The sequence below is a fragment of the Pleurodeles waltl genome, chromosome 10, assembly GCF_031143425.1.
Source record: "Pleurodeles waltl isolate 20211129_DDA chromosome 10, aPleWal1.hap1.20221129, whole genome shotgun sequence".
Lineage (NCBI taxonomy): Eukaryota > Metazoa > Chordata > Amphibia > Caudata > Salamandridae > Pleurodeles > Pleurodeles waltl.
The window spans coordinates 11,751,446-11,776,166 of NC_090449.1; the positions used below are offsets into that span (position 1 = coordinate 11,751,446).

General features: G+C 48.6%; 1 protein-coding gene across 2 annotated transcripts in view; it reads left to right on the plus strand.

Annotated features, from left to right (window-relative positions):
• Positions 1-5,684: 5,684 nt before the first annotated feature.
• Positions 5,685-24,721, plus strand: part of LOC138260899 (deoxyribonuclease-1-like) — a 75,973-nt gene continuing 56,936 nt past the window's right edge. For both annotated transcript variants that reach the window (XR_011199029.1, XM_069209380.1), the window contains exons 1-2: positions 5,685-5,752; positions 7,413-7,568. Coding sequence is in view for 1 of the 2 variants with exons in the window: in XM_069209380.1 (XP_069065481.1) it covers positions 7,422-7,568 (147 nt within the window). In the remaining variant the exon portion in view is untranslated. The remainder of the gene's footprint in view (positions 5,753-7,412; positions 7,569-24,721) is intronic.

Consider the following 24,721-nt stretch of genomic DNA (forward strand, 5'->3'; position numbering starts at 1 on the left):
AACACTTTTGTATGTGTCAGCAGATTAACATCACAATTCAGAAAATTATTAATCCTGTCTGGTTTGGTTTGTGACCATAGTGGCACTTTAAATGTGTTTTTTTCAGTGAATTTCCAAGTTTTTTTTAATAACTAAAGCTAACCATAACCTTAATTTAACTCAATTTTTTTGGTCTGTGATGAATATATATATATATATATATATATATATATATATATATATATATATATATATATATATACATGTGTGTATTACCTATTGGCAGTCGCCACTAGGTAGTTATAGTTATAGTTAGGGCCTAGTTTCCATAGACAGAGCATTTTTTGTTTTGCCAATAACTTTGGCACCGCTTGATGAATATTCACGAAATTTTCACAACTTATACTTTTCTCAGTTCAGCTTCTGTCTTGAAAGTTTTGGGGTGATCCGTCAAGCGGGGCTGAGAAAAAGGGAGAGTCCCAAAACGCATTTTCCCCATTCATTTTTCCATAGGACCTTTAGACACACCTACAGCCGGAACCACTGAACAGAATTACACCAAATTTGGCATGCGCTAGATCTGTTCCGCAGATTGCGCTTTTTGTGGTTTGGTGGGAATCCGTTCAGTCATTTCGGAGTAATTTAAGGCCTAAGAATATAGATATATAGGGACACGAATCCTCCACAGATCCACCGTCCCCGTGCTGATATCTGATTGGCTGCCAACACTTCAACACTCCAACAAGAAAGTGTTGGCAGCAATCTTGGGACTTGGCTTCAGCCGAGTCCCAGAAAAAAAACAAAAAATAAAGAAAAGAGACCATGGTAGAGTCACCCTGACCCCTGACCCCTTAGCCTTGGTGCCGGGGCCCCTGAGGGACCCCTTCCGGGCTAAAACGCAATTAAAAAAAAAAGACATCAGAAAACTCTGCGGCTGGGTCTGCGACTGTTCCCAAGATGTTTTTTTAAAACACGGTCTCTTGCACTTTATTTTTTATTTGCCCCCGGCTGGGCCAAGTCCCAGGGGCATGTGGAGTTCATATATGGGGCTTTAATAAGCTCCGGGGACCACCACCTCCCCAGGGCGATTGACCTAATGTGAGCGGGGGCCAGGTGGTCACCGTGCCCTGGGTCCACCACCCCCCAGGGAAAAATGCTTTTTAAGGTGGGGGAAGCCCTACGACCACCCCCACAGCCCCAGGGACCACCACCTCCCCAGGGCAAAAATACAAACATGAGCTGGGGGCCGTGCAGCCCCCGCACCCTGGGACTACCACTCCCAGGTAACAAATGCTTTAAGTAAGTGGGGACGGACCGATGGCCTCCCCGACCGCCCCGGGGACCACCACCTCCCTGGGGCTACACTGATTTATGAGCAGGGGGTGTGCGGCCTCCCGCTGCCCCAGGGACCACAACCGGCCGGGGGCAGTGTGCACTTTGGAGGGGCCTCCCTCGTTGAGCCACAGATGGCCCTGGGGTCCACCACCCACCAGGGCCGGCTCCTGCTTTGTCCCAGGGTGCCCATCCTTGGAGCATAGCTGTTTGCTGTGGCTTGGCTGCAGCTTTTCAGCTGCAGCCAAGCCATAGCAAGCCCTCTGGTTTTTGACAGCAGGACCTGTAAAGCAGGCCCCGCAGTAACAAACCAGAGCTTTCATATCTGTACCCTGCACACGTGCAGGGGACAGAGATAAAATGCTTCAGCAAGCATGGAGCTGCTGTCAAAGCAGCTGCATGCTTGCTGAAGCAACGGCACCGTGAGGGAAGCCTTAAGGCTTCCCCGTGGGGCCAGTTAGCCAGTAAAGGGCTTTTTATTAAAAAACAAATACATAAATGAAATTTCGTGGTCCCAGATAGCCGATAAAGGGCTGGAAAAAAAATAGAAAACCTATAGCTCAGTGTGAAGGTTGCAGACCTTCACACTGAGCCTTGCGGGTTTGAGTTCAGCTTGACTCATTTCCCTCTTTTTTTAATAAAAACTAATTATTATATTTTTTAAAACAATAAATACATTTTGTATTTTAAATTTGACACAAATATCTCATTCTACGTATACCAAAGCCTTAAAAAACTCTATCTCTGTTCCTCTCACTTTCTTCCTCTCTTTCTGTCTCTTTTTCAAACAATTTCTCCCACTCATAGGCCCACTCAGACACTTATGCAGCCACTCAGACACTTATGCACCCACTCAGACACGTATGCACCCACTCAGACACTTATGCAAACACTTATGCACCCACTCAGACACTTATGCAGCCACTCAGACACTTACGCACCCACTCTGACACTTATGCACCCACTCAGACACTGATGCACCCACTCACAGACCCACTCAGACACTTATGCACCCACTCAGACACTTATGCAGCCACTCAGACACTGAAACACCCACTCACAGACCCACTCAGACACTTATGCAGCCACTCAGATACTTACGCGCACACTCACAGCCCCACTCAGATGCTTATGCAGCCACTCAGACACTTATGCACCCACTCAGACACTGAAACACCCACTCACAGACCCACTCAGACACTTATGCAGCCACTCAGACACTAACGCACCCACTCACAGCCCCACTCAGACACTTATGTACCCACTCAGACACTTATGCACCCACTCAGACATTGAAACACCCACTCACAGACCCACTCAAACACTTATGCAGCCACTCAGACACTGATGCACCCCCTCACAGACTCACTCAGACACTTATGCACCCACTCAGACACTTATGCAGCCACTCAGACATTTATGCAGCCACTCAGACACTTACGCGCCCACTCACAGCCCCACTCAGACACTTATGCAGCCACTCAGACACTTATACATCCACTCAGACACTTATGCAGCCACTCAGATACTGCAACACCCACTCACAGACCCACTCAGACACTTATGCACCCACTCAGACACTTATGCAGCCACTCAGGCACTTACACACCCACTCAGACACTTATGCAGCCACTCACAGACCCACTCAGACACTTATGCACCCACTCACAGACCCACTCAGACACTTATGCACCCACTCACAGACCCACTCAGACACTGACGCACCCACTCAGACACTTATGCAGCCACTCACAGGCCCACTCAGACCCTCATGCACTCACTCACAGCCCCAGTAAGACCCTCAGGCACCCACTCACAGACCTACTCAGAGTCTCACACACCCACTCAGTTACACATCCACTCACACACCCACTCAGACAGTTACACACTCACTCACACACCCACTCACACCCTCATGCACCCACTCACAGACCCACACAAACACTGACGCACCTGCTAAAACACTGATGTGCCACTCTTACACTCAGACAGACAATCTGACAGCCACTCTCACCCCCAGATACACCCTCTCACACCTATTCTCACACCCAGAGAGGCCGCGGCCAACTTCTGCTGCGCGCAGCCAAAAGGCAATGCACAGCTTGGGAATGGGTGGTTGGGGGGGTTGGCTGCAGGGTTCCGGCTGCAGGACAGGTCTTGCGGGCAACCTCCACTGCACATGGGTGAAGGCTATGACGGTGTAAGGTTGGGTGCTTATGAAAAAAAACATTGAAAATCACTCAAAAAAACAAAGGTTACAGGGACGTTATAGTTAGGTTCTGAATTTACTTGTACAAAACCTTAGAAATTCAGCAGCTATAGTTAGAGTTGTTTCAAATAACTATAACTTGTGCCCTGAGGTAACTATAACTCACTCCCCCACAATGCACTTCTGATTACCACAGATATTACAGAACTCATGACAACTTTATAACTTTAATAAAAGTATCAATGAAACATTAGCAGTCAAATTATTGAAGAAAAAACTGTACATTGCCAGGGCGCAAGTTATAGTTAGCTTAGGGTGCGAGTTTTAGTTACTTGAAATAACTCTAACTATAACTGATGAATTTCTAAGGTTTTATGGAAGTAAATTCAGAACCTAACTGTAATGTCCCTGTAACCTTTGTTTTTTTCAATGACTATACATATAGATTTATATATATAAATATATATATCCATTTATATACAACTCTAATATATATATATGAACTTTGTGTCCTTTGTATGTATTTTTATTGTAGATAGATGTTCCGTGCATTTTAGGATGATCTAATTGGTCTAATTTTGTTATTTTGTTCTATAGCCCTGAAGAAGCTCTATATGCTGCAAGAGTGAAACGTGTTGGCTGTTGACATATGTACGTTGAAGAACTTGCTATGAAATAAAGAACAAGTCCTCATGGACTCAAGCATCAGGTAATTCCTTCTGAATTGTTTGACATCTTTGAATCACATTTGTGGAAGGACATTCAGATGGAAACTCTCTGCCTCTCCTTATTGCAAGCTATTGGTCTGTGGGCTGTGGACAACCAGTCCGTGCAGAGGGGCGGGGTTTATGATGTAATAACGGAATGTTTGATTTGTGCGGTAAACTGGGCAAGAGTTTTGCAGTATTGTCTGTTCATGCCTGCCACACGTGCCAGTTTCCAGGAGCTCTCCCGAAAGAATTGAGAGACCCAGTTATTTGAATCTAAATTCAGTTCTCCAGTCTTGGCTCTATGCAATGTGCCAAGTGCTTAATTTGTGCTTGTTGTTTCCGGTGCTGAGCACCGGCACTTATTTGTGAGGGCCGGGGCTTATTCTTATGCCTCAAGCATCTGCTGCGAGCAAAAGACACACATGGGAAAGAGGGAAGAAGGAAAAACTAAAAGGCGTCATAAAAGGAGAAAGTAGAAAGTTGCAGGATGAGCTGAAGGGCAGAGGAGGCCGTAAACGGATTGAAGAGGCCTGAGATGGGTTCAGCATTACGCTGCCTCAGTATTCAGTGCTGGCTGATTTAATTACAGCAGCCTCGTGTTTAAGAGAAGGGCTTTGAGCACCGGCACCTCTTTATTTACAAATTAAGCACTGTGCCAGCGCATCGCGCAAGGGCACGTTTATTTGTTTTCCTTGAATCGGAAAATATATATATATATATTTTTTTAAATAAGAGCCCCCTTTTAGTTCACCCCACATTTTTTTCAGGGAGTTCTCTCCAGACTTTGGAAACAGATCGCCCCTGATAGAAATAAATGTTCTTGTGTTTCTCGGTCGTGGAGAAGTCTGTGAATGTTCACAAACTTAAACCCACAAACTCATGAGTTCGCAGGTATACCCAAACTTAGCAGGGCACCCCAGCCTTGACATCAAGCTGCCTCTGCTAAGAGAAGATTGCCTCGTGCTTTAAATGCGCTTTAAATGGGCCGGTACTGTCCGGTACGGAGTACCGGCACTTTTTTATTTTGAGAGGGAGAGTACCTGCACTTTTCAAGAAAAACTTACTACTTTTAATTGAGTACCAGCACTTCTCAGGTACTCTGCTACAGGGTACCTGCACTTTTTCCATTTCAAGCACTGCTCGTAAGTGTGATCATATATCAGGCAGCAGTGAATCCCTCGCAGATCCACGGCCCCGTGCTGTAGATTCACGCAGGAGGATGCTCTGCGGATCTGGCCCCGGGAGGCTCCGGCCCGAGGGTGAAGCCCGCGCCTGGGAGTGCCTTGTACCTGCGCGGCCCAGGGCGGTGCACCACCGAGGGATGTTTGATCAATAAACACCCTCCGGTGACCTCCAGCCTGGACTGATAGGACCGCTCAGCCAGGGCAGGTGGCCCCCCGGTGCGTGTTCCCACGCTCCCCCCACCTCCAGGCGCTATAAAAGGGTGTGCAGAGCCAGAACTGAGGGCGCCCCTGTCTCACGTGCAGCCGAGAAGACGAGGACACGCTCGTGCAGATCAAAGGTACGTGTGCACGTTTGCTAAAGTCCCCCCTTACCATGGGAATCACCCCGCGTGTGCGTGCGCAACATTGTCAAACTTGCTACTGATATCTGCACAATGCCCAAGATCACACATTTTGGTCCAGCGAGGAAGCCAAGATTAGAGTTCTGGCTGCTGGTTTCAGAGCCGACACCTGACACTTACACCATATTTTTCCGTTTAATGCCAGCGCTGCCTGGCCCCTCACCAGGGCCAGTGGCTCTCCGTGGGCCCCACCCTCCTTAGCTTAGTTTTCTGTTCTGTAATGAGTACTCCGTTTCTTGTTGCATTGGGGGTGTCTCACTCCCATGGACTGCGCCCCTTTTCCAGTTACATATGATTAGTTCTGCATAGATGGGGCAAGGCAAAGAGACCATATTAAATGTATAGATATATTTGTATACGTGCACTATTAATGCCCACGCATCCTTGGCGGTGCCCACCATCCTGGTGTGACCTGGGCCACGTGTGGGAATACAGTGGCACACGCAGCACGGACTCACTCTGCCCCAGCCCAGCTGCCTCTGGCAGATACAGCTGGAAGCCTCGGCCCCACCACAACAGCTGGGATTTGGCGGCACGGCTATGATGCACCACATTTGCACGAGTGACCAGTGGAAAAAACATTTGTGCTCACCAAAAAAGTGCAAACACATAAATCTTTGCCACCCACTGTGTTTTCGCATTGATTGCACAGTGCGAGTGTTTGTGCGTTGATTGGTCGGTGCGGACTGTGCGAAGTGAACCAGTGAGGCTGCAATCACATATTACACCCGACATCCGAGCAATGCATCATGGGACATGCAGTCTTTTGGATCAGTTTCATCCCGTTTGTTGTCATGCCCCTTACCAATAGTGAGAGGAGGGCACGTTGTCTTGCACGAGCACACGTTTGTGTAACTGGCCTCGTGCTTTAATTCTGTGTAGGTGAACTGCTGCCTTTTAGCTAGGTTTGTGGTATACAAATTCCACGCATATACATACCAGATGCTTACATATAAACCACATACATATATACATACCACATACATACAAACATAGCACATACATCATACAAACTACTTATATACATACACACCATATATATACATAGCACATACAAACATAGCACATACATACTACTTATATACATACATACCATATGCATACACACCATATACATACATACCACATACATACATATATGCCACTTCCATGCATACCACATACATATTTACTGCCCACATACGTACATACATACCACATACATACCTCATACATACATACCAAATGTATACATACCACATACACATACATACCACATCCATAAATACCACATACATACATACCTCATACTCACGGAGGTGGACTGTGCCAGACGTCAAGCTGGGAGGTCGCAGAGGGTCTGTGATTCGAGAAAGGGAGGTGTGTCCCAGGCAGGGCTGGTTGGCACCGCACAGACCATTCACTGTGTGGCACCACCCACTGCTGTTCGCAGAGGCACCTCATAGCACTGTCCTTCCAGAACTTTCCATGGCCTGAAGGTCATTCACAGTAGGGTTGGCACACACAATGCATCTCTTCTGTGCTGGGGGTGGAGGGGAGAGAGGGATGCCGCCTGCCAGCCTGACACCTCACTGTGTCCCCTCCCTGCCATCCTCAGCTGGGTACCATGGCACCTGCCATCCCCTGGGTCCTGCTCCTTGTCGCCACCTCACTCTGCTGCCCCGGCCATGCCTTCAAGGTCGCCTCTTTCAACATCGCCAGGTTCAGCATGTCCAAGGTGACGGACACCGTTGTGAGGGACCGCCTGGTGCAGGTAAGACTGACCGACAGAGGGTACCCGCGGACACGGAAACTGTGTGTACGTTTGTGGTCAGTGAGAGATCATGCACAGACTGCAGCAGTGCAAGAGTGAGGTGCATGGATAAACATGCCTAGAGAGCGGCGCTGCAAGAGTGAGGTGCATGGATAAACATGCCTAGAGAGCAGCGCTGCAAGAGTGAGGTGCATAGATAAACATGTCTAGAGAGCAGCGGTGCGAGAGTGAGGTGCATGGATAAACACGCCTAGAGAGCAGCGCTGCAAGAGTGAGGTGCATGGATAAACACGTCTAGAGAGCGGCACTGCAAGAGTGAGGTGCATGGATAAACATGCCTAGAGAGCGGCGCTGCAAGAGTGAGGTGCATAGATAAACACGCCTAGAGAGCGGCGGTGCAAGAGAGAGGTGCATAGATAAACATGTCTAGAGAGCGGCGCTGCAAGAGTGAGGTGCATAGATAAACATGTCTAGAGAGTGGCGCTGCAAGAGTGAGGTGCATAGATAAACACGCCTAGAGAGCGGCGGTGCAAGAGTGAGGTGCATGGATAAACATGTCTAGAGAGCAGCACTGCGAGAGAGAGGTGCATGGATAAACACGCCTAGAGAGCAGCGCTGCAAGAGTGAGGTGTATAGATAAACATGTCTAGAGAGCAGCACTGCAAGAGAGAGGTGCATAGATAAACACGCCTAGAGAGCGGCACTGCAAAAGTGAGGTGCATGGATAAACACGCCTAGAGAGCGGCACTGCAAAAGTGAGGTGCATGGATAAACACGCCTAGAGAGCGGCGGTGCAAGAGAGAGGTGCATAGATAAACACGCCTAGAGATCGGCGCTGCAAGAGTGAGGTGTATAGATAAACATGTCTAGAGAGCAGCACTGCAAGAGAGAGGTGCATAGATAAACACGCCTAGAGAGCGGCACTGCAAAAGTGAGGTGCATGGATAAACACGCCTAGAGAGCGGCGGTGCAAGAGAGAGGTGCATAGATAAACATGTCTAGAGAGCAGCACTGCGAGAGAGAGGTGCATGGATAAACACGCCTAGAGAGCAGCGCTGCAAGAGTGAGGTGTATAGATAAACATGTCTAGAGAGCAGCACTGCAAGAGAGAGGTGCATAGATAAACACGCCTAGAGAGCGGCACTGCAAAAGTGAGGTGCATGGATAAACACGCCTAGAGAGCGGCGGTGCAAGAGTGAGGTGCATAGATAAACATGTCTAGAGAGCAGCACTGCAAGAGTGAGGTGCATAGATAAACACGCCTAGAGAGCGGCACTGCAAAAGTGAGGTGCATGGATAAACACGCCTAGAGAGCGGCGGTGCAAGAGTGTGGTGCATAGATAAACATGTCTAGAGAGCAGCACTGCAAGAGTGAGGTGCATAGATAAACACGCCTAGAGGGCGGCACTGCAAAAGTGAGGTGCATGGATAAACACGCCTAGAGAGCGGCGGTGCAAGAGTGAGGTGCATAGATAAACATGTCTAGAGAGCAGCACTGCAAGAGTGAGGTGCATGGATAAACACGCCTAGAGAACGGCGCTGCAAGAGTGAGGTGCATTGATAAACACGCCTAGAAAGTGACGGAGCAAGAGTGAGGTGCATGGATAAACACACCTAGAGAGCGGCGGTGCAAGAGTGAGGTGCATAGATAAACACGCCTAGAGATCGGCGCTGAAAAAGTGAGGTGCATAGACAAACATGCCCAGAGAGTAGTGCTGCAAGAGTGTGGTGCATACATAAAAATGCCTAGAGGGCAGCGCATCAAGAGTGAGGTGCAGTGATAAACACGCCTAGAGGGCAGCGCTGCAAGAGTGAGGTGCAGTGATAAACACACCTAGAGAGCAGCGCTGCAAGAGTGAGGTGCATGGATAAACACACCTAGAGAGCGGCGCTGCAAGAGTGAGGTGCATGGATAAACACACCCAGAGAGCAGCGCTGCAAGAGTGAGGTGCATGGATAAACACGCCTAGAGAGCGGCGCTGCAAGAGTGAGGTGCATGGATAAACACACCTAGAGAGCGGCGCTGCAAGAGTGAGGTGCATAGGTAAACACGCCTAGAGACCGGCGCTGCAAGAGTGAGGTGCATAGATTAACACGCCTAGAGAGCAGCGCTGCAAGAGTGAGGTGCATAGATAAACATGCCTAGAGAGCAGCGCTGCAAGAGTGAGGTGCATGGATAAACACGCCTAGAGAGCAGCGCTGCAAGAGTGAGGTGCAGGGATAAACACGTCTAGAGAGCAGCGCTGCAAGAGTGAGGTGCATCGATAAACATGTCTAGAGAGCAGCGCAGGAAGAGTGAGGTGCATAGATAAACATGCCTAGAGAGCAGCGGTGCAAGAGTGAGGTGCATGGATAAACATGCCTAGAGAGCAGCGCTGCAAGAGTGAGGTGCATGGATAAACACGCCTAGAGAGCAGCACTGCAAGAGTGAGGTGCATAGATAAACACGCCTAGAGAGCAGCACTGCAAGAGTGAGGTGCATAGATAAACACGCCTAGAGAGCGGCGCTGCAGGAGTGAGGTGCATGGATAAACATGCCTAGAGAGCGGCGGTGCAAGAGTGAGGTGCATAGATAAACATGCCTATAGAGCAGCATTGCAAGAGTGAGGTGCATGGATAAACATGCCTAGAGAGCAGCGCTGCAAGAGTGAGGTGCAGGGATAAACATGTCTAGAGAGCAGCGCTGCAAGAGTGAGGTGCATTGATAAACATGTCTAGAGAGCAGCACTGCAAGAGTGAGGTGCATGGATAAACACGCCTAGAGAACGGCGCTGCAAGAGTGAGGTGCATTGATAAACACGCCTAGAAAGTGACGGAGCAAGAGTGAGGTGCATGGATAAACACACCTAGAGAGCGGCGGTGCGAGAGTGAGGTGCATGGATAAACACGCCTAGAAAGCAGCGGTGCAAGAGTGAGGTGCAAAGATAAACACACCCAGAGAGCAGCGGTGCGAGAGTGAGGTGCATAGATAAACACGCCTAGAGAGCAGCGCTGCAAGAGTGAGGTGCATTGATAAACACGCATAGAGAGCAGTTCTGCAAGAGTGAGGTGCATAGATAAACATGCCTAGAGAGCGGGGGTGCAAAAGTGAGGTGCATAGATAAACATGTCTAGAGAGGAGCGCTGCAAGAGTGAGGTGCATAGATAAACATGCCTAGAGAGCGGCGGTGCAAGAGTGAGGTGCATAGATAAACATGTCTAGAGAGCAGCGGTGCGAGAGTGAGGTGCATGGATAAACACGCCTAGAAAGCGGCGGTGCAAGAGTGAGGTTGTAGGAAAGTACCATCTTGCCTGGCATATTACCCCCATTTTTCACTGTATATATGTTGTTTTAGTTGTATGTGTCACTGGGACCCTGCCAGCCAGGGCCCCAGTGCTCATAAGTGTGCCCTGTATGTGTTACCTGTGTTATGACTAACTGTCTCACTGAGGCTCTGCTATCCAGAACCTCAGTGGTTTTGCTCTCTCATTTCTTTCCAAATTGTCACTAACAGGCTAGTGACCAATTTCACCAATTCACATTGGCATACTGGAACACCCTTATAATTCCCTAGTATATGGTACTGAGGTACCCAGGGTATTGGGGTTCCAGGAGATCCCTATGGGCTGCAGCATTTCTTTTGCCACCCATAGGGACCCCCTGACAATTCTTACACAGGCCTGCCACTGCAGCCTGAGTGAAATAACGTCCACGTTATTTCACAGCCATTTACCACTGCACTTAAGTAACTTATAAGTCACCTATATGTCTATCCTTTACCTGGTAAAGGTTAGGTGCAAAGTTACTTAGTGTGTGGGCACCCTGGCACTAGCCAAGGTGCCCCCACATTGTTCAGGGCAAATTCTCCGGACTTTGTGAGTCCGGGGACACCATTACACGCGTGCACTACACATAGGTCACTACCTATGTGTAGCTTCACAATGGTAACTCCGAATATGGCCATGTAACATGTCTATGATCATGGAATTGCCCCCTCTATGCCATCCTGGCATAGTTGGCACAATCCCATGATCCCACTGGTCTGTAGCACAGACCCTGGTACTGCCAAACTGCCTTTTCAGGGGTTTCACTGCAGCTGCTGCTGCTGCCAACCCCTCAGACAGGTTTCTGCCCTCCTGGGGTCCAGCCAGGCCTGGCCCAGGATGGCAGAACAAAGGACTTCCTCAGAGAGAGGGTGTTACACCCTTTCCTTTTGGAAAAAGGTATTAAGGCAGGGGAGGAGTAGCCTCCCCCAGCCTCTGGAAATGCTTTCATGGGCACAGATAGTGCCCATTTCTGCATAAGCCAGTCTACACCGGTTCAGGGACCCCTCAGCCCTGCTCTGGCGCCAAACTGGACAAAGGAAAGGGGAGTGACCACTCCCCTGACCTGCACCTCCCCTGGGAGGTGCCCAGAGCTCCTCCAGTGTGCTCCAGACCTCTGCCATCTTGGAAACAGAGGTGCTGCTGGCACACTGGACTGCTCTGAGTGGCCAGTGCCAGCAGGTGACGTCAGAGACTCCTTCTGATAGGCTCCTTCAGGTGTTGCTAGCCTATCCTCTCTCCTAAGTAGCCAAACCCTCTTTTCTGGCTATTTAGGGTCTCTGCTTGGGGGAATTCCTTAGATAACGAATACAAGAGCTCATCAGAGTTCCTCTGCATCTCTCTCTTCATCTTCTGCCAAGGAATCGACTGCTGACCGCGCTGGAAGCCTGCAAAACTGCAACAAAGTAGCAAAGACGACTACTGCAACTCTGTAACGCTGATCCTGCCGCCTTCTTGACCGTTTTCCTGGTGGTGCATGCTGTGGGGGTAGTCTGCCTCCTCTCTGCACTAGAAGCTCCGAAGAAATCTCCCGTGGGTCAACGGAATCTTCCCCCTGCTACTGCAGGCACCAAAGAACTGCATCACCGGTCCCCTGGGTCTCCTCTCAGCACGACGAGCGAGGTCCCTTGAATCCAGAAACTGTGTCCAAGTGACTCCCACAGTCCAGTGACTCTTCAGTCCAAGTTTGGTGGAGGTAAGTCCTTGCCTCCCCACGCCAGACTGCATTGCTGGGAACCGCGACTTTTGCAGCTACTCCGGCCTCTGTGCACTTCCGGCGGAAATCCTTTGTGCACAGCCAAGCCTGGATCCACGGCACTCTAACCTGCATTGCACGACTTTCTAAGTTGTCCTCCGGCGGCGTGGGACTCCTTTGTGCAACTTTGGGTGAGCACCGTTTCACTCCTCTTCATAGTGTCTGTTCCGGCACTTCTGCGGGTGCTGCCTGCTTCTGAGAGGGCTCCTTGTCTTGCTCGACACCCCCTCTGTCCCCAGACGCAATTGGCGACATCCTGGTCCCTCCTGGGCCACAGCAGCATCCAAAAACCCTAACTGCACGATTTTCAGCTAGCAAGGCTTGTTGGCAGTCTTTCAGCGGGAAAACACTTCTGCACGACTCTCCAAGGCGTGGGGGATCCATCTTTCAAAGGGGAAGTTTCTAGCCCTTGTCGTTCCTGCAGAATCCTCAGCTTCTACTGCCTAGTAGCAGCTTCTTTGCACCCACAGCTGGCATTTCCTGGGCATCTGCCCATCTCCGACTTGCTTGTGACTTTTGGACTTGGTCCCCTTGTTCCACAGGTACCCTCGACTGGAAATCCATTGTTGTTGCATTGCTGGTTTGTGTCTTTCCTGCAGAATCCCCCTATCACGACTTCTATGTCCTTTGGGGAACTTTAGTGCACTTTGCACTCACTTTTCAGGGTCTTGGGGTGGGCTATTTTTCTAACCCTCACTGTTTTCTTACAGTCCCAGCGACCCTCTACAAGGTCACATAGGTTTGGGGTCCATTCGTGGTTCGCATTCCACTTTTGGAGTATATGGTTTGTGTTGTCCCTATCCCTATGTGTTCCCATTGCATCCTATTGTAACTATACATTGTTTGCACTGTTTTCTAAGACTATACTGCATATTTTTGGCATTGTGTACATATATCTTGTGTATATTTGCTATCCTCATACTGAGGGTACTCACTGAGATACTTTTGGCATATTGTCATATAAATAAAGTACCTTTATTTTTAGTATATCTGTGTATTGTGTTTTCTTATGATATTGTGCAAGTGACACTAGTGGTACTGTAGGAGCTTCACTCGTCTCCTAGTTCAGCCTAAGCTGCTCAGCTAAGCTACCATTATCTATCAGCCTAAGCTGGTAGACACCCTATACACTAATAAGGGATACCTGGGCCTGGTGCAAGGTGTAACTACCCCTTGGTACTCACTACAAGCCAGTCCAGCCTCCTACAGAGGTGCATAGATAAACACACCCAGAGAGCAGTGCTGCAAGAGTGAGATGCATGGATAAACATGCCTAGAGAGCAGCAGTGCGAGAGTGAGGTGCATAGATAAACAAGTCTAGAGAGCAGCGCTGCAAGAGTGAGGTGCATAAATAAACACACCTAGAGAGCAGCACTGCAAGAGTGAGGTGCATGGATAAACACGCCTAGAGAGCAGTGCTGCAAGAGTGAGGTGCATAGATAAACACACCTAGAGAGCAGCGCTGCAAGAGTGAGGTACATAGATAAACATGCCCAGAGAGCGGCGCTGCAAGAGTGAGGTGCATGGATAAACACGCTTAGAGAGCGGCACTGCAAGAGTGAGGTGCTTGGATAAACACGCCTAGAGGGCAGCGCTCCAAGAATGAGGTGCATAGATAAACACGCCTAGAGAGCGGCACTGCAAGAGTGAGGTGCATGGATAAACACGCCTAGAGACCGGCGGTGCAAGAGTGAGGTGCATAGATAAACACACCTAGAAAGCAGCGCTGCAAGAGTGAGTTGCATGGATAAACACGCCTAGAAAGCAGCGCTGCAAGAGTGAGGTGCATGGATAAACACGCCTAGAGAGCAGTGCTGCAAGAGTGAGGTGCAGGGATAAACACGTCTAGAGAGCAGCGCTGCAAGAGTGAGGTGCATAGATAAACATGTCTAGAGAGCAGCGCTGCAAGAGTGAGGTGCATGGATAAACATGCCTAGAGAGCAGCGGTGCTAGAGTGAGGTGCATGGATAAACACTCCTAGAGAGCGGCGCTGCAAGAGTGAGGTGCATAGATAAACACGCCTAGAGAGCAGCGCTGCAAGGGTGAGGTGCATAGATAAACACACCTAGAGAGCAGCGCTGCAAGAGTGAGGTGCAGGGATAAACACGCCTAGAGAGCGGCGGTGCAAGAGTGAGGTGCATGGATAAACACGCCTAGAGAGTGGCGGTGCGAGAGTGAGTTGCATGGATAAACATGCCTAGAGAGCAGGGCTGCAAGTGTGAAGTGCATGGATGAATACGTCTAGAGAGCAGTGCTGCAAGAGTGAGTTGCATGGATAAACATGCCTAGAGAGCAGGGCTGCAAGTGTGAGGTGCATGGATGAACACGTCTAGAGAGCAGTGCTGCAAGAGTGAGGTGCATAGATAAACACGCCTAGAGAGCAGCGCTGCAAGAGTGAGGTGCATCGATAAACACGTCTAGAGAGCGGCACTGCAAGAGTGAGGTGCATGGATAAACACGCCTAGAGAGCGGCGCTGCGAGAGTAAGGTGCATGGATAAACACCCCTAGAGAGCGGCGCTGCAAGAGTGAGGTGCATAGATAAACACACCTAGAGAGCGGCGCTGCAAGAGTGAGGTGCAGGGATAAACACGCCTAGAGAGTGGCGGTGCGAGAGTGAGGTGCATGGATAAACACACCTAGAGAGCGGCGGTGCCAGAGTGAGTTGCATAGATAAAGACGCCTAGAGAGCGGCGCTGCAAGAGTGAGGTGCATAGGTAAACACGCCTAGAGACCGGCGCTGCAAGAGTGAGGTGCAGGGATAAACACATCTAGAGAGCAGTGCTGCAAGAGTGAGTTGCATGGATAAACACGCCTAGAGAGCGGCGGTGCAAGAGTGAGGTGCATGGATAAACACGCCTCGAGAGCAGCACTGCAAGAGTGAGGTGCATGGATAAACATGTCTAGAGAGCGGCGCTGCAAGAGTGAGGTGCATGGATAAACACGCCTAGAGAGCGGCGGTGCAAGAGTGAGGTGCATGGATAAACATGTCTACAGAGCGGCGGTGCAAGAGTGAGGTGCATAGGTAAACACGCCTAGAGAGCGGCGCTGCAAGATTGAGGTGCATAGGTAAACACGCCTAGAGACCGGCGCTGCAAGAGTGAGGTGCAGGGATAAACACCCCTAGAGAGCAGCGCTGCAAGAGTGAGGTGCATCGATAAACATGTCTAGAGAGTGGTGCTGCAAGAGTGAGGTGCATGGATAAACACGCCTAGAGAGCGGCGGTGCAAGAGTGAGGTGCATGGATAAACACGCCTCGAGAGCAGCACTGCAAGAGTGAGGTGCATGGATAAACATGTCTAGAGAGCGGCGCTGCAAGAGTGAGGTGCATGGATAAACACGCCTAGAGAGCGGCGGTGCAAGAGTGAGGTGCATGGATAAACATGTCTACAGAGCGGCGGTGCAAGAGTGAGGTGCATGGATAAACACCCCTAGAGAGCAGCGCTGCAAGAGTGAGTTGCTTGGATAAAGACGCCTAGAGAGTGGCGGTGCACGAGTGAGTTGCATGGATAAACACGCATAGATAGCTGCGGTGCAAGAGTGAGGTGCATGGATAAACACCCCTAGAGAGCAGCGCTGCAAGAGTCAGGTGCATCGATAAACATGTCTAGAGAGCGGCGCTGCAAGAGTGAGGTGCATGGATAAACACGCCTAGAGAGCAGCGCTGCAAGAGTCAGGTGCATGGATAAACACGCCTAGAGAGCAGCGCTGCAAGAGTGAGGTGCATGGATAAACACGCCTAGAGAGCGGCGCTGCAGGAGTGAGGTGCATGGATAAACACGCCTAGAGAGCGGCGCTGCAGGAGTGAGGTGCATGGATAAACACGCCTAGAGAGCAGCGCTGCGAGAGTGAGTTGCATGGATAAACATGTCTAGAGAGCGGTGGTGGAAGAAGAAATTGCAAGTTTGAAGAATTATAGAGCAACACTGCAACTTAAGGCTTCAGGTCTGAACTTTAACTTGAGGTCTAACTTAGACTTCAGATGTAAAGTCGGGGTCCAGGTTTAAACTTGAACTTCAGGTCTAGGTTTACCTTCGTAAATCAGGACCATAGAGTGTACCTGGTTTCATTCTGTCCTCCCACCCCCCCCGTAAAAACACCCACTCTCGATGCACCCACATTCTTTTAATTAACCTAACTTCTGGCATCATGTCACCATCACAAAGCTTTGATTTCTCCCTCCTCCATCAAACTAAGACTTGTCATCCAGTCCCCTCTCCCAGCAAATACCAGGGACTTCTGTCTCACCCGATCCACCACAAGCACTGCTCTCCATCCAGCAGAGAGGCAGTGCTGAGTTAAAAGAGAGGCGGCCACTCCCATTCCCCCATCACTATTGGGTCAACCGAGACCTTAGAGGAGTGGGAGAGAGGGTGTCTTATCAAGAGCCTCTCTCAGATCTCTGGAGACCCAGGGCAGGCACCAGATTTGCATCCAGTGTAGCTCAAGTGTCAATGCTCTGACTTCAGAGCAATGAGTAACAACACTTCTTTCTTCACTGCTCTGATGTTGGAGCAGAGAATTACTGGGTCTCAAAACCTGTGCTCGGAAACTGGCTTCTAATGCAAGCTGCAGCTAGCAAAGGCCATTACAACTGTCCTGCAGCACAGTCGAGTGGAGAAGGTCAGTCTCAATGGATGAAATCCCAGCAAAATAACCAACTAAGCGTGATCTCTCTAATCCATCGGACAGCTAACCGGATACTCAATACTCAACCAGCCCACTAGGCATCAGTCCAAGTTAGCTGCCAATCACATCCCAACTTACCCACAGGACCTCCCATCATTGCGTAAACCCTAGACCATGTGTGCTCGAACAGACTAGACTAGCCCGGTCATCAGGCGCTGGTGGCGGCCTGCTAGGAAGCGAAGGCTGTCATGCAATGTCCAGATACGCCCCGGTGAGCCGTTCCAGGCCAGAGCAGGAATGGAGCTGATTGGTGCACATCTCCATTCCTACTTTTAAAAGTTGGCTAAATGTGGTTAAACCCTCTTTGTAGACAGAGAGACTGGCAGGTAAATACATATAATATAATATAATATAATATGAAATGTTACGTATATAATATAATTTAATGTATATAATATAATATTATAACATATCATAATAAAATATAACATATTATAACATATATAATATAATTAAACATATATAATATGATATAACATATATAATATAATTTAACATATATAATATAATAATATTATATAGTACAACATAATAAATATAATATAATTCACCATATATAGTATAATTGAACATATACAATATAATATAATGTAATATAATATAATATAATTTGACATATATAAAATAATATAATATAACATATAATTCAACATATATAATATAATATGATATAATACAATAGAATATAATTTACCATGTATAATATAATTTAACACAGAGAATGTAATTTAACATATATAAGATAAATTAACTAATCTAATATAATATGATATTATCGAATATAATATAATGTAATGTAATATACTATAATATAATATGAAATTATCTAGTCTATATAACATATATATTATAATCTAACACCTATAATATAATGTAACATATATAATCACATCCCACTCTATGAAAGCTGAGACATAACGGCACAGCTGTATTTGCTCATCTCCTTACTAACACCACTTGGCCACCTAAACCCACCCTTTGTTAAAAGACCCTGGACGCAGACAGACACCAGGCTCCCAGGGTCCACGGGGTAAAGCACGTAACAAAAACACCTCAAATACAAACACCAAGATGTAACTTTGAGATACTTTGTAAAGCAGACATTTTATGCTGAAAAGTTATGTAAAACTTTTCTTGTTACCAACATTAGCATATTTAAAATGAAGGTTAAGACCAAGCTTAGAGCGGGGGTTTACGGTCAGATTTCACGTTAGTTGGAGGGTTGCGTCATTAGAATTGCTTTTCACTTTTGTGCGTTCTTGGGTGAGATTGCAGACTGTGGTCACACACACTGTGCTGGTAGTGTTGGGCGTTAAGAATCCTTGTTTACAATGTGGTTGCGTCCCTCACAGTGTTGGCTTGACTGTGGCACACACTCTGTACTGGTAGATCCTTTGTTTACAATGTGGTTGCGCCCCTTACAGTGTTGGCTTGACTGTGGCACACACTCTGTACTGGTAGATCCTTTGTTTACAATGGGGTTGCGCCCCTTACAGTGTTGGCTTGACTGTGGCACACACTCTGTACTGGTAGATCCTTTGTTTACAATGGGGTTGCGCCCCTTACAGTGTTGGCTTGACTGTGGCACACACTCTGTACTGGTAGATCCTTTGTTTACAATGGGGTTGCGCCCCTCACAGTGTTGGCTTGACTGTGGCACACACTCTGTACTGGTAGATCCTTTGTTTACAATGGGGTTGCGCCCCTTACAGTGTTGGCTTGACTGTGGCACACACTCTGTACTGGTAGATCCTTTGTTTACAATGTGGTTGCGCCCCTTACAGTGTTGGCTTGACTGTGGCACACACTCTGTACTGGTAGATCCTTTGTTTACAATGTGGTTGCGCCCCTTACAGTGTTGGCTTGACTGTGGCACACACTCTGTACTGGTAGATCCTTTGTTTACAATGGGGTTGCGCCCCTTACAGTGTTGGCTTGACTGTGGCACACACTCTGTACTGGTAGATCCTTTGTTTACAATGGGGTTGCGCCCCTTACAGTGTTGGCTTGACTGTGGCACACACTCTGTACTGGTAGATCCTTTGTTTACAATGGGGTTGTGCCCCTCACAGTGTTGGCTTGACTGTGGCACACACTCTGTACTGGTAGATCCTTTGTTTACAATGTGGCTGTGGTTGTGCCAGGACGTGGCAACCACTGAACGATGCCTGAAGTGAATGTAACCTTTACCCCAAGAACTCTGCTTACTGTGTCCCCTAGAACAGAAAAGTTATCCATCTAGCTAGCACAAACAAACACCGACACCCCACAGCAAAGGAAAGAGAGCACTGGTTGATAAATAGTTAATGTTGGGGAAAGATCTGTCCAAGAAAAATCATGTCAAAGAAAAGGATCAAATTGACGATTGGTGCAGATTTTCTGCGATAAGGAATCAGGGGCCAGATGTATGAAATTTGTTTGCACTCGCAAACGGTGCGAATCGCAAAATTCGGCCGTTTGCGAGTGCAAAAAAGTGGTCTGTGATGCATGAAAGGCATTCGCAGACCACAAATAAGAAATCGCGAAAATTGCGATTTCTTGTGTTGCGACCTGGTTTTGTGAGTCGCAATTTGCGATTCGCAAAACCACATCGCAAGGCGATGCTGCAAAAAATCGCAAATTGCAATTTTTCGCAGAATGTCATTTTGCACATTCAAAAAATACCATTAAACGAAACCAGGTGGTAACCTGGTACAAAATTTCAAAATGCATTTATAATGCATTTTTAAATTGAACATGTAAAGCACACATGCCCTTTTGGCATGTGTGCACCTTACATGTCCCCCAAAACATTTTTGGGGTGCAGTAGAGGGGGCCTTAGGCCCCCAGCACCCTGGGCTTTTGCATTTCCAAAATTGCGATTTCTGGTTCAGAAATTGCAATTTTGGAAATGCAAAAAATTCGCAGCTATGGGCCAACAGCCCCATAGCTGCGAATAGGACCGGTCTCGTGATTTGCGATTCGGTAATAGCATTTGCGATTTTTAAGAAATCGCTATTACCGAATCGCAAATGTGATACATGGCCCTTTGCGAGTCGGAAATAGCAATTTATTAAAAATCGCTATTTCCAAATCGCAAAGGGCTGTGATGATACATCTGGCCCCAGATGTATTAGACGTGTCGCAGAGCGGCTAACGCCACATTTATGCAAACGGAGGCATCACCCGGGGGCGGTCGCTCTTACTGCACATGATGTACAAAGAGACAAAGTGTAAGATTTCCATGTGAGAAACATCCCGTGTGTCGGGGTCATCCGTCGCTGTTTTCTTTTGCAAGAGAGATCTGTTTCTACAAAACAAAAAAGTATTGCGAGCTGATCACGTGACATGGGGGTGGCTGCACTGACCCTGTGGGAGGGAGATCTCCCTGGCGCCCCCTTAAGGACGCCCAGAGCCTCGCACAATACAAGCAGCTTGTCCAGTTTACCGACTTTCAAGGAAAAGTGCGCATCATTTCTAAATTCAAGTTTTACAGTAGTTTACATGTGAAAGAAACTTACATTTGTAGTAAATAAAAATCTAAACTTCTTGGGGCCCAGCTGTGCTATTTACTGACCCAAATTACTGATCCAATTGAGTATTTTTGAGGCCAGTAAATAATTTTATGAACTGTCTATTGCAATTGAAGACACCTCTGCAAGCAGCAGTGAGGGACCAATTCAAGTACTTATACACATACTTCACGTGCCCTCTAATCACTCTTGCAGGACCAGAGACACATACTTCATGTGCCCTCTAGTCTATCCAGGGACCAGGGACATACATCACACACTCTCCCACTACTGCACGCTCTTGCAGGACCAGAGACACATACTTCACGTGCCCTCTAATCTATCCAGGGACCAGGGACACACATCACACACTCCCCCACTACTGCACACTCGTGCAGGATCAGAGACACATACTTCACGTGCCCTCTAATCTCTTCATGGCCCAGGGACATACATCACACACTCACCCTCTACTGCGCACTCTTGCGGGACCAGAGACACATACTTCACGTGCCCTTTAATCCATTCAGGGATCAGGGACATACATCACACACTCACCCACTACTGCACACTCTTGCAGGACCAGAGGCACATACTTCACGTGCCCTTTAATCCATTCAGGGACCAGGGACATACATCACACACTCTCCCTCGCAGGTGCACTTTTGCAGGACAAGAGAGACATACTTCACGTGCCCTCAAATCTATCCAGAGACCAGGGACATACATCACGCACTCTCCCACGCAGGTGCACTCTTGCTGGACCAGAGACCCATACTTCACGTGCCCTCTAATCTATTCAGGGATCAGGGACATACATCACGCATTCACCCTCTACTGCACACTCTTGCAGGACCAGAGACACATACTTCACGTGCCCTCTAATCTATCCAGGGACCAGGGACATGCATCACACACTCTCCGACTACTGCACGCTCTTGCAGGACCAGAGACACATACTTCACGTGCCCTCTAATCTATTCAGGGACATACATCACACACTCACCCTCTAGTGCACACTCTTGCAGGACCAGAGACACATACTTCACGTGCCCTGTAATCTATTCAGGGGCCAGGGACACACATCACACACTCACCCTCTACTGCACACTCTTGCAGGACCAGAGACACATACGTCATGTGCCCTCTAATCCATTCAGGGACCAGGGACATACATCACACCCTCACCCTCTACTGCACACTCTTGCAGGCCCAGAGACCCATACGTCATGTGCCTCTAATCTATCCAAGGACCAGGGACATGCAGCACACACTCTCCCTCTACTGTACCAGAGAAACATACTTCATGTGCCCTCTAATCTATCCAGGGACATACATCACACGCTCACCCTCTACTGCGCACTCTTGCAGGACCAGAGACACATACGTCATGTGCCCTCTAATCTATTCAGGAACCAGGGACCTACATCACACACTCTCCCACTACTGCGCACTCTTGCGGGACTAGAGACACATACTTCAGGTGCCTCTAATTTATTAAGGGACCAGGGACATACATCACACACTCTTCCTCGCAGGCACACTCTTGGAGGACCAGAGACACATACTTCACGTGCCCTCTAATCTATCCAGGGACCCGGGACATACATCACACACTCTCCCTCTACTGCGCACTCTTGGAGGACCAGAGACACATACTTCACGTGCCCTCTAATCTATCCAGGGACCAGGGACATGCATCACACACTCACCCTCTACTGCACACTCTTGCAGGACCAGAGACACATACTTCATGTGCCCTCTAATCTATCCAGGGACATACATCACACGCTCTCCCACTACTGCGCACTCTTGGAGGACCAGAGACACATACGTCATGTGCCCTCTAATCCATTCAGGGAGCAGGGACATACATCACACACTCTCACTACTACACACTCTTACAGGACCAGAGACACAAACTTCACGTGCCCTCTAATCCATCCAGGGACATACATCACACACTCACCCTCTACTGCGCACTCTTACAGGACCAGGGACACATACTTCACCTGCCCTCTAATCTATTCAGGAACCAGGGACATACATCACACACTCTCCGACTACTGGACCAGAGACACATACTTCACGTGCCCTGTAACCCAATCAGGGATCAGGGACATACATCACACACTCTCCCTATACTGCACACTCTTGGAGGACCAGAGACACATACTTCACGTGCCCTCTAATCTATTCAGGGGCCAGGGACATACATCACACACTCACCCTCTAGTGCACACTCTTGCAAGACCAGAGACACATACTTCACGTGCCCTCTAATCTCTTCAGGGACCAGGGACATACATCACACACTCTCCCACTACTGCACACTCTTGCAGTACCCGAGACACATACTACACATGCCCTCTAATCTATTCAGGGACCAGGGACATACATCACACACTCACCCTCTAGTGCACACTCTTGCAGGAGCAGACACACATACTTCAGGTGCCCTCTAATCTATCCAAGGACCTACATCACACACTCACCTTCTACTGCGCACTCTTGCAGGACCAGAGACACATACTTCACGTGCCCTCTAATCTATCCAGGGACATACATCACACACTCTCCCACTACTGCGCACTCTTGCAGGACCAGAGACACATACTTCACGTGCCCTCTAATCTATTCAGGGAGCAGGGACATACATCACACACTCTCCCACTACTGCACACTCTTGCAGGACCAGAGACACATACTTCACGTGCCCTCTAATCTATTCAGGGACCAGGGACCTACATCACACACTCTCCCTCTACTGCACACTCTTGGAGGACCAGAGACACATACTTCAGGTGCCCTCTAATCTATCCAGGGACCAGGGACATACATCACACACTCTCCCAGTACTGCGCACTCTTGCAGGACCAGAGACACATACTTCACGTGCCCTGTAATCTATTCAGGAACCAGGGACATACATCACACACTTTCACTACTGGGCACTCTTGCAGGACCAGAGACACATACTTCACGTGCCCTCTAATCTATTCAGGAACCAGGGACATACATCACACACTCACCCTCTACTGCACACTCTTGCAGTACCATAGACACATACGTCATGTGCCCTCTAATCTGTCCAGGGACCAGGGACATGCATCACACACTCTCACTCTACTGTACCAGAGAAACATACTTCACGTGCCCTCTAATCTATTAAGGGACCAGGGACATACATTGCACACTCACCCTCTACTGCACACTCTTTCAGGACCAGAGACACATACGTCATGTGCCCTCTAATCCATTCAGGGGCCAGGGACATACATCACACACTCACCATCTACTGCGCACTCTTGCAGGACCAGAGACACATACTTCACGTGCCCTCTAATCTATCCAGGGACCAGGGACATACATCACACACTCACCCTCTACTGCACACTCTTGCTGGACCAGAGACACATACGTCATGTGCCCTCTAATCTATCCAGGGACATACATCACACACTCTCCCACTACTGCGCACTCTTACAGGACCAGAGACACATACTTCACGTGCCCTCTAATCTATCCAGGGACCAGGGACATACATCACACACTCACCCTCTACTGCACACTCTTGCTGGACCAGAGACACATACGTCATGTGCCCTCTAATCTATCCAGGGACATACATCACACACTCTCCCACTACTGCGCACTCTTACAGGACCAGAGACACAAGCTTCACGTGCCCTCTAATCTATCCAGGGACCAGGGACATATATCACACACTCACTCTCTACTACACACTCTTGCAGGACCAGAGACACATACTTCACATGCCCTCTAATCTATCCGGGGACCAGGGACATACATCACACACTCACCTTCTACTGCACACTCTCGCTGGACCACGGAAATATACTACACTACTCGCCATCTAACGTTCAGTGTTGCAGGCCACCACGCTCCATTGCGC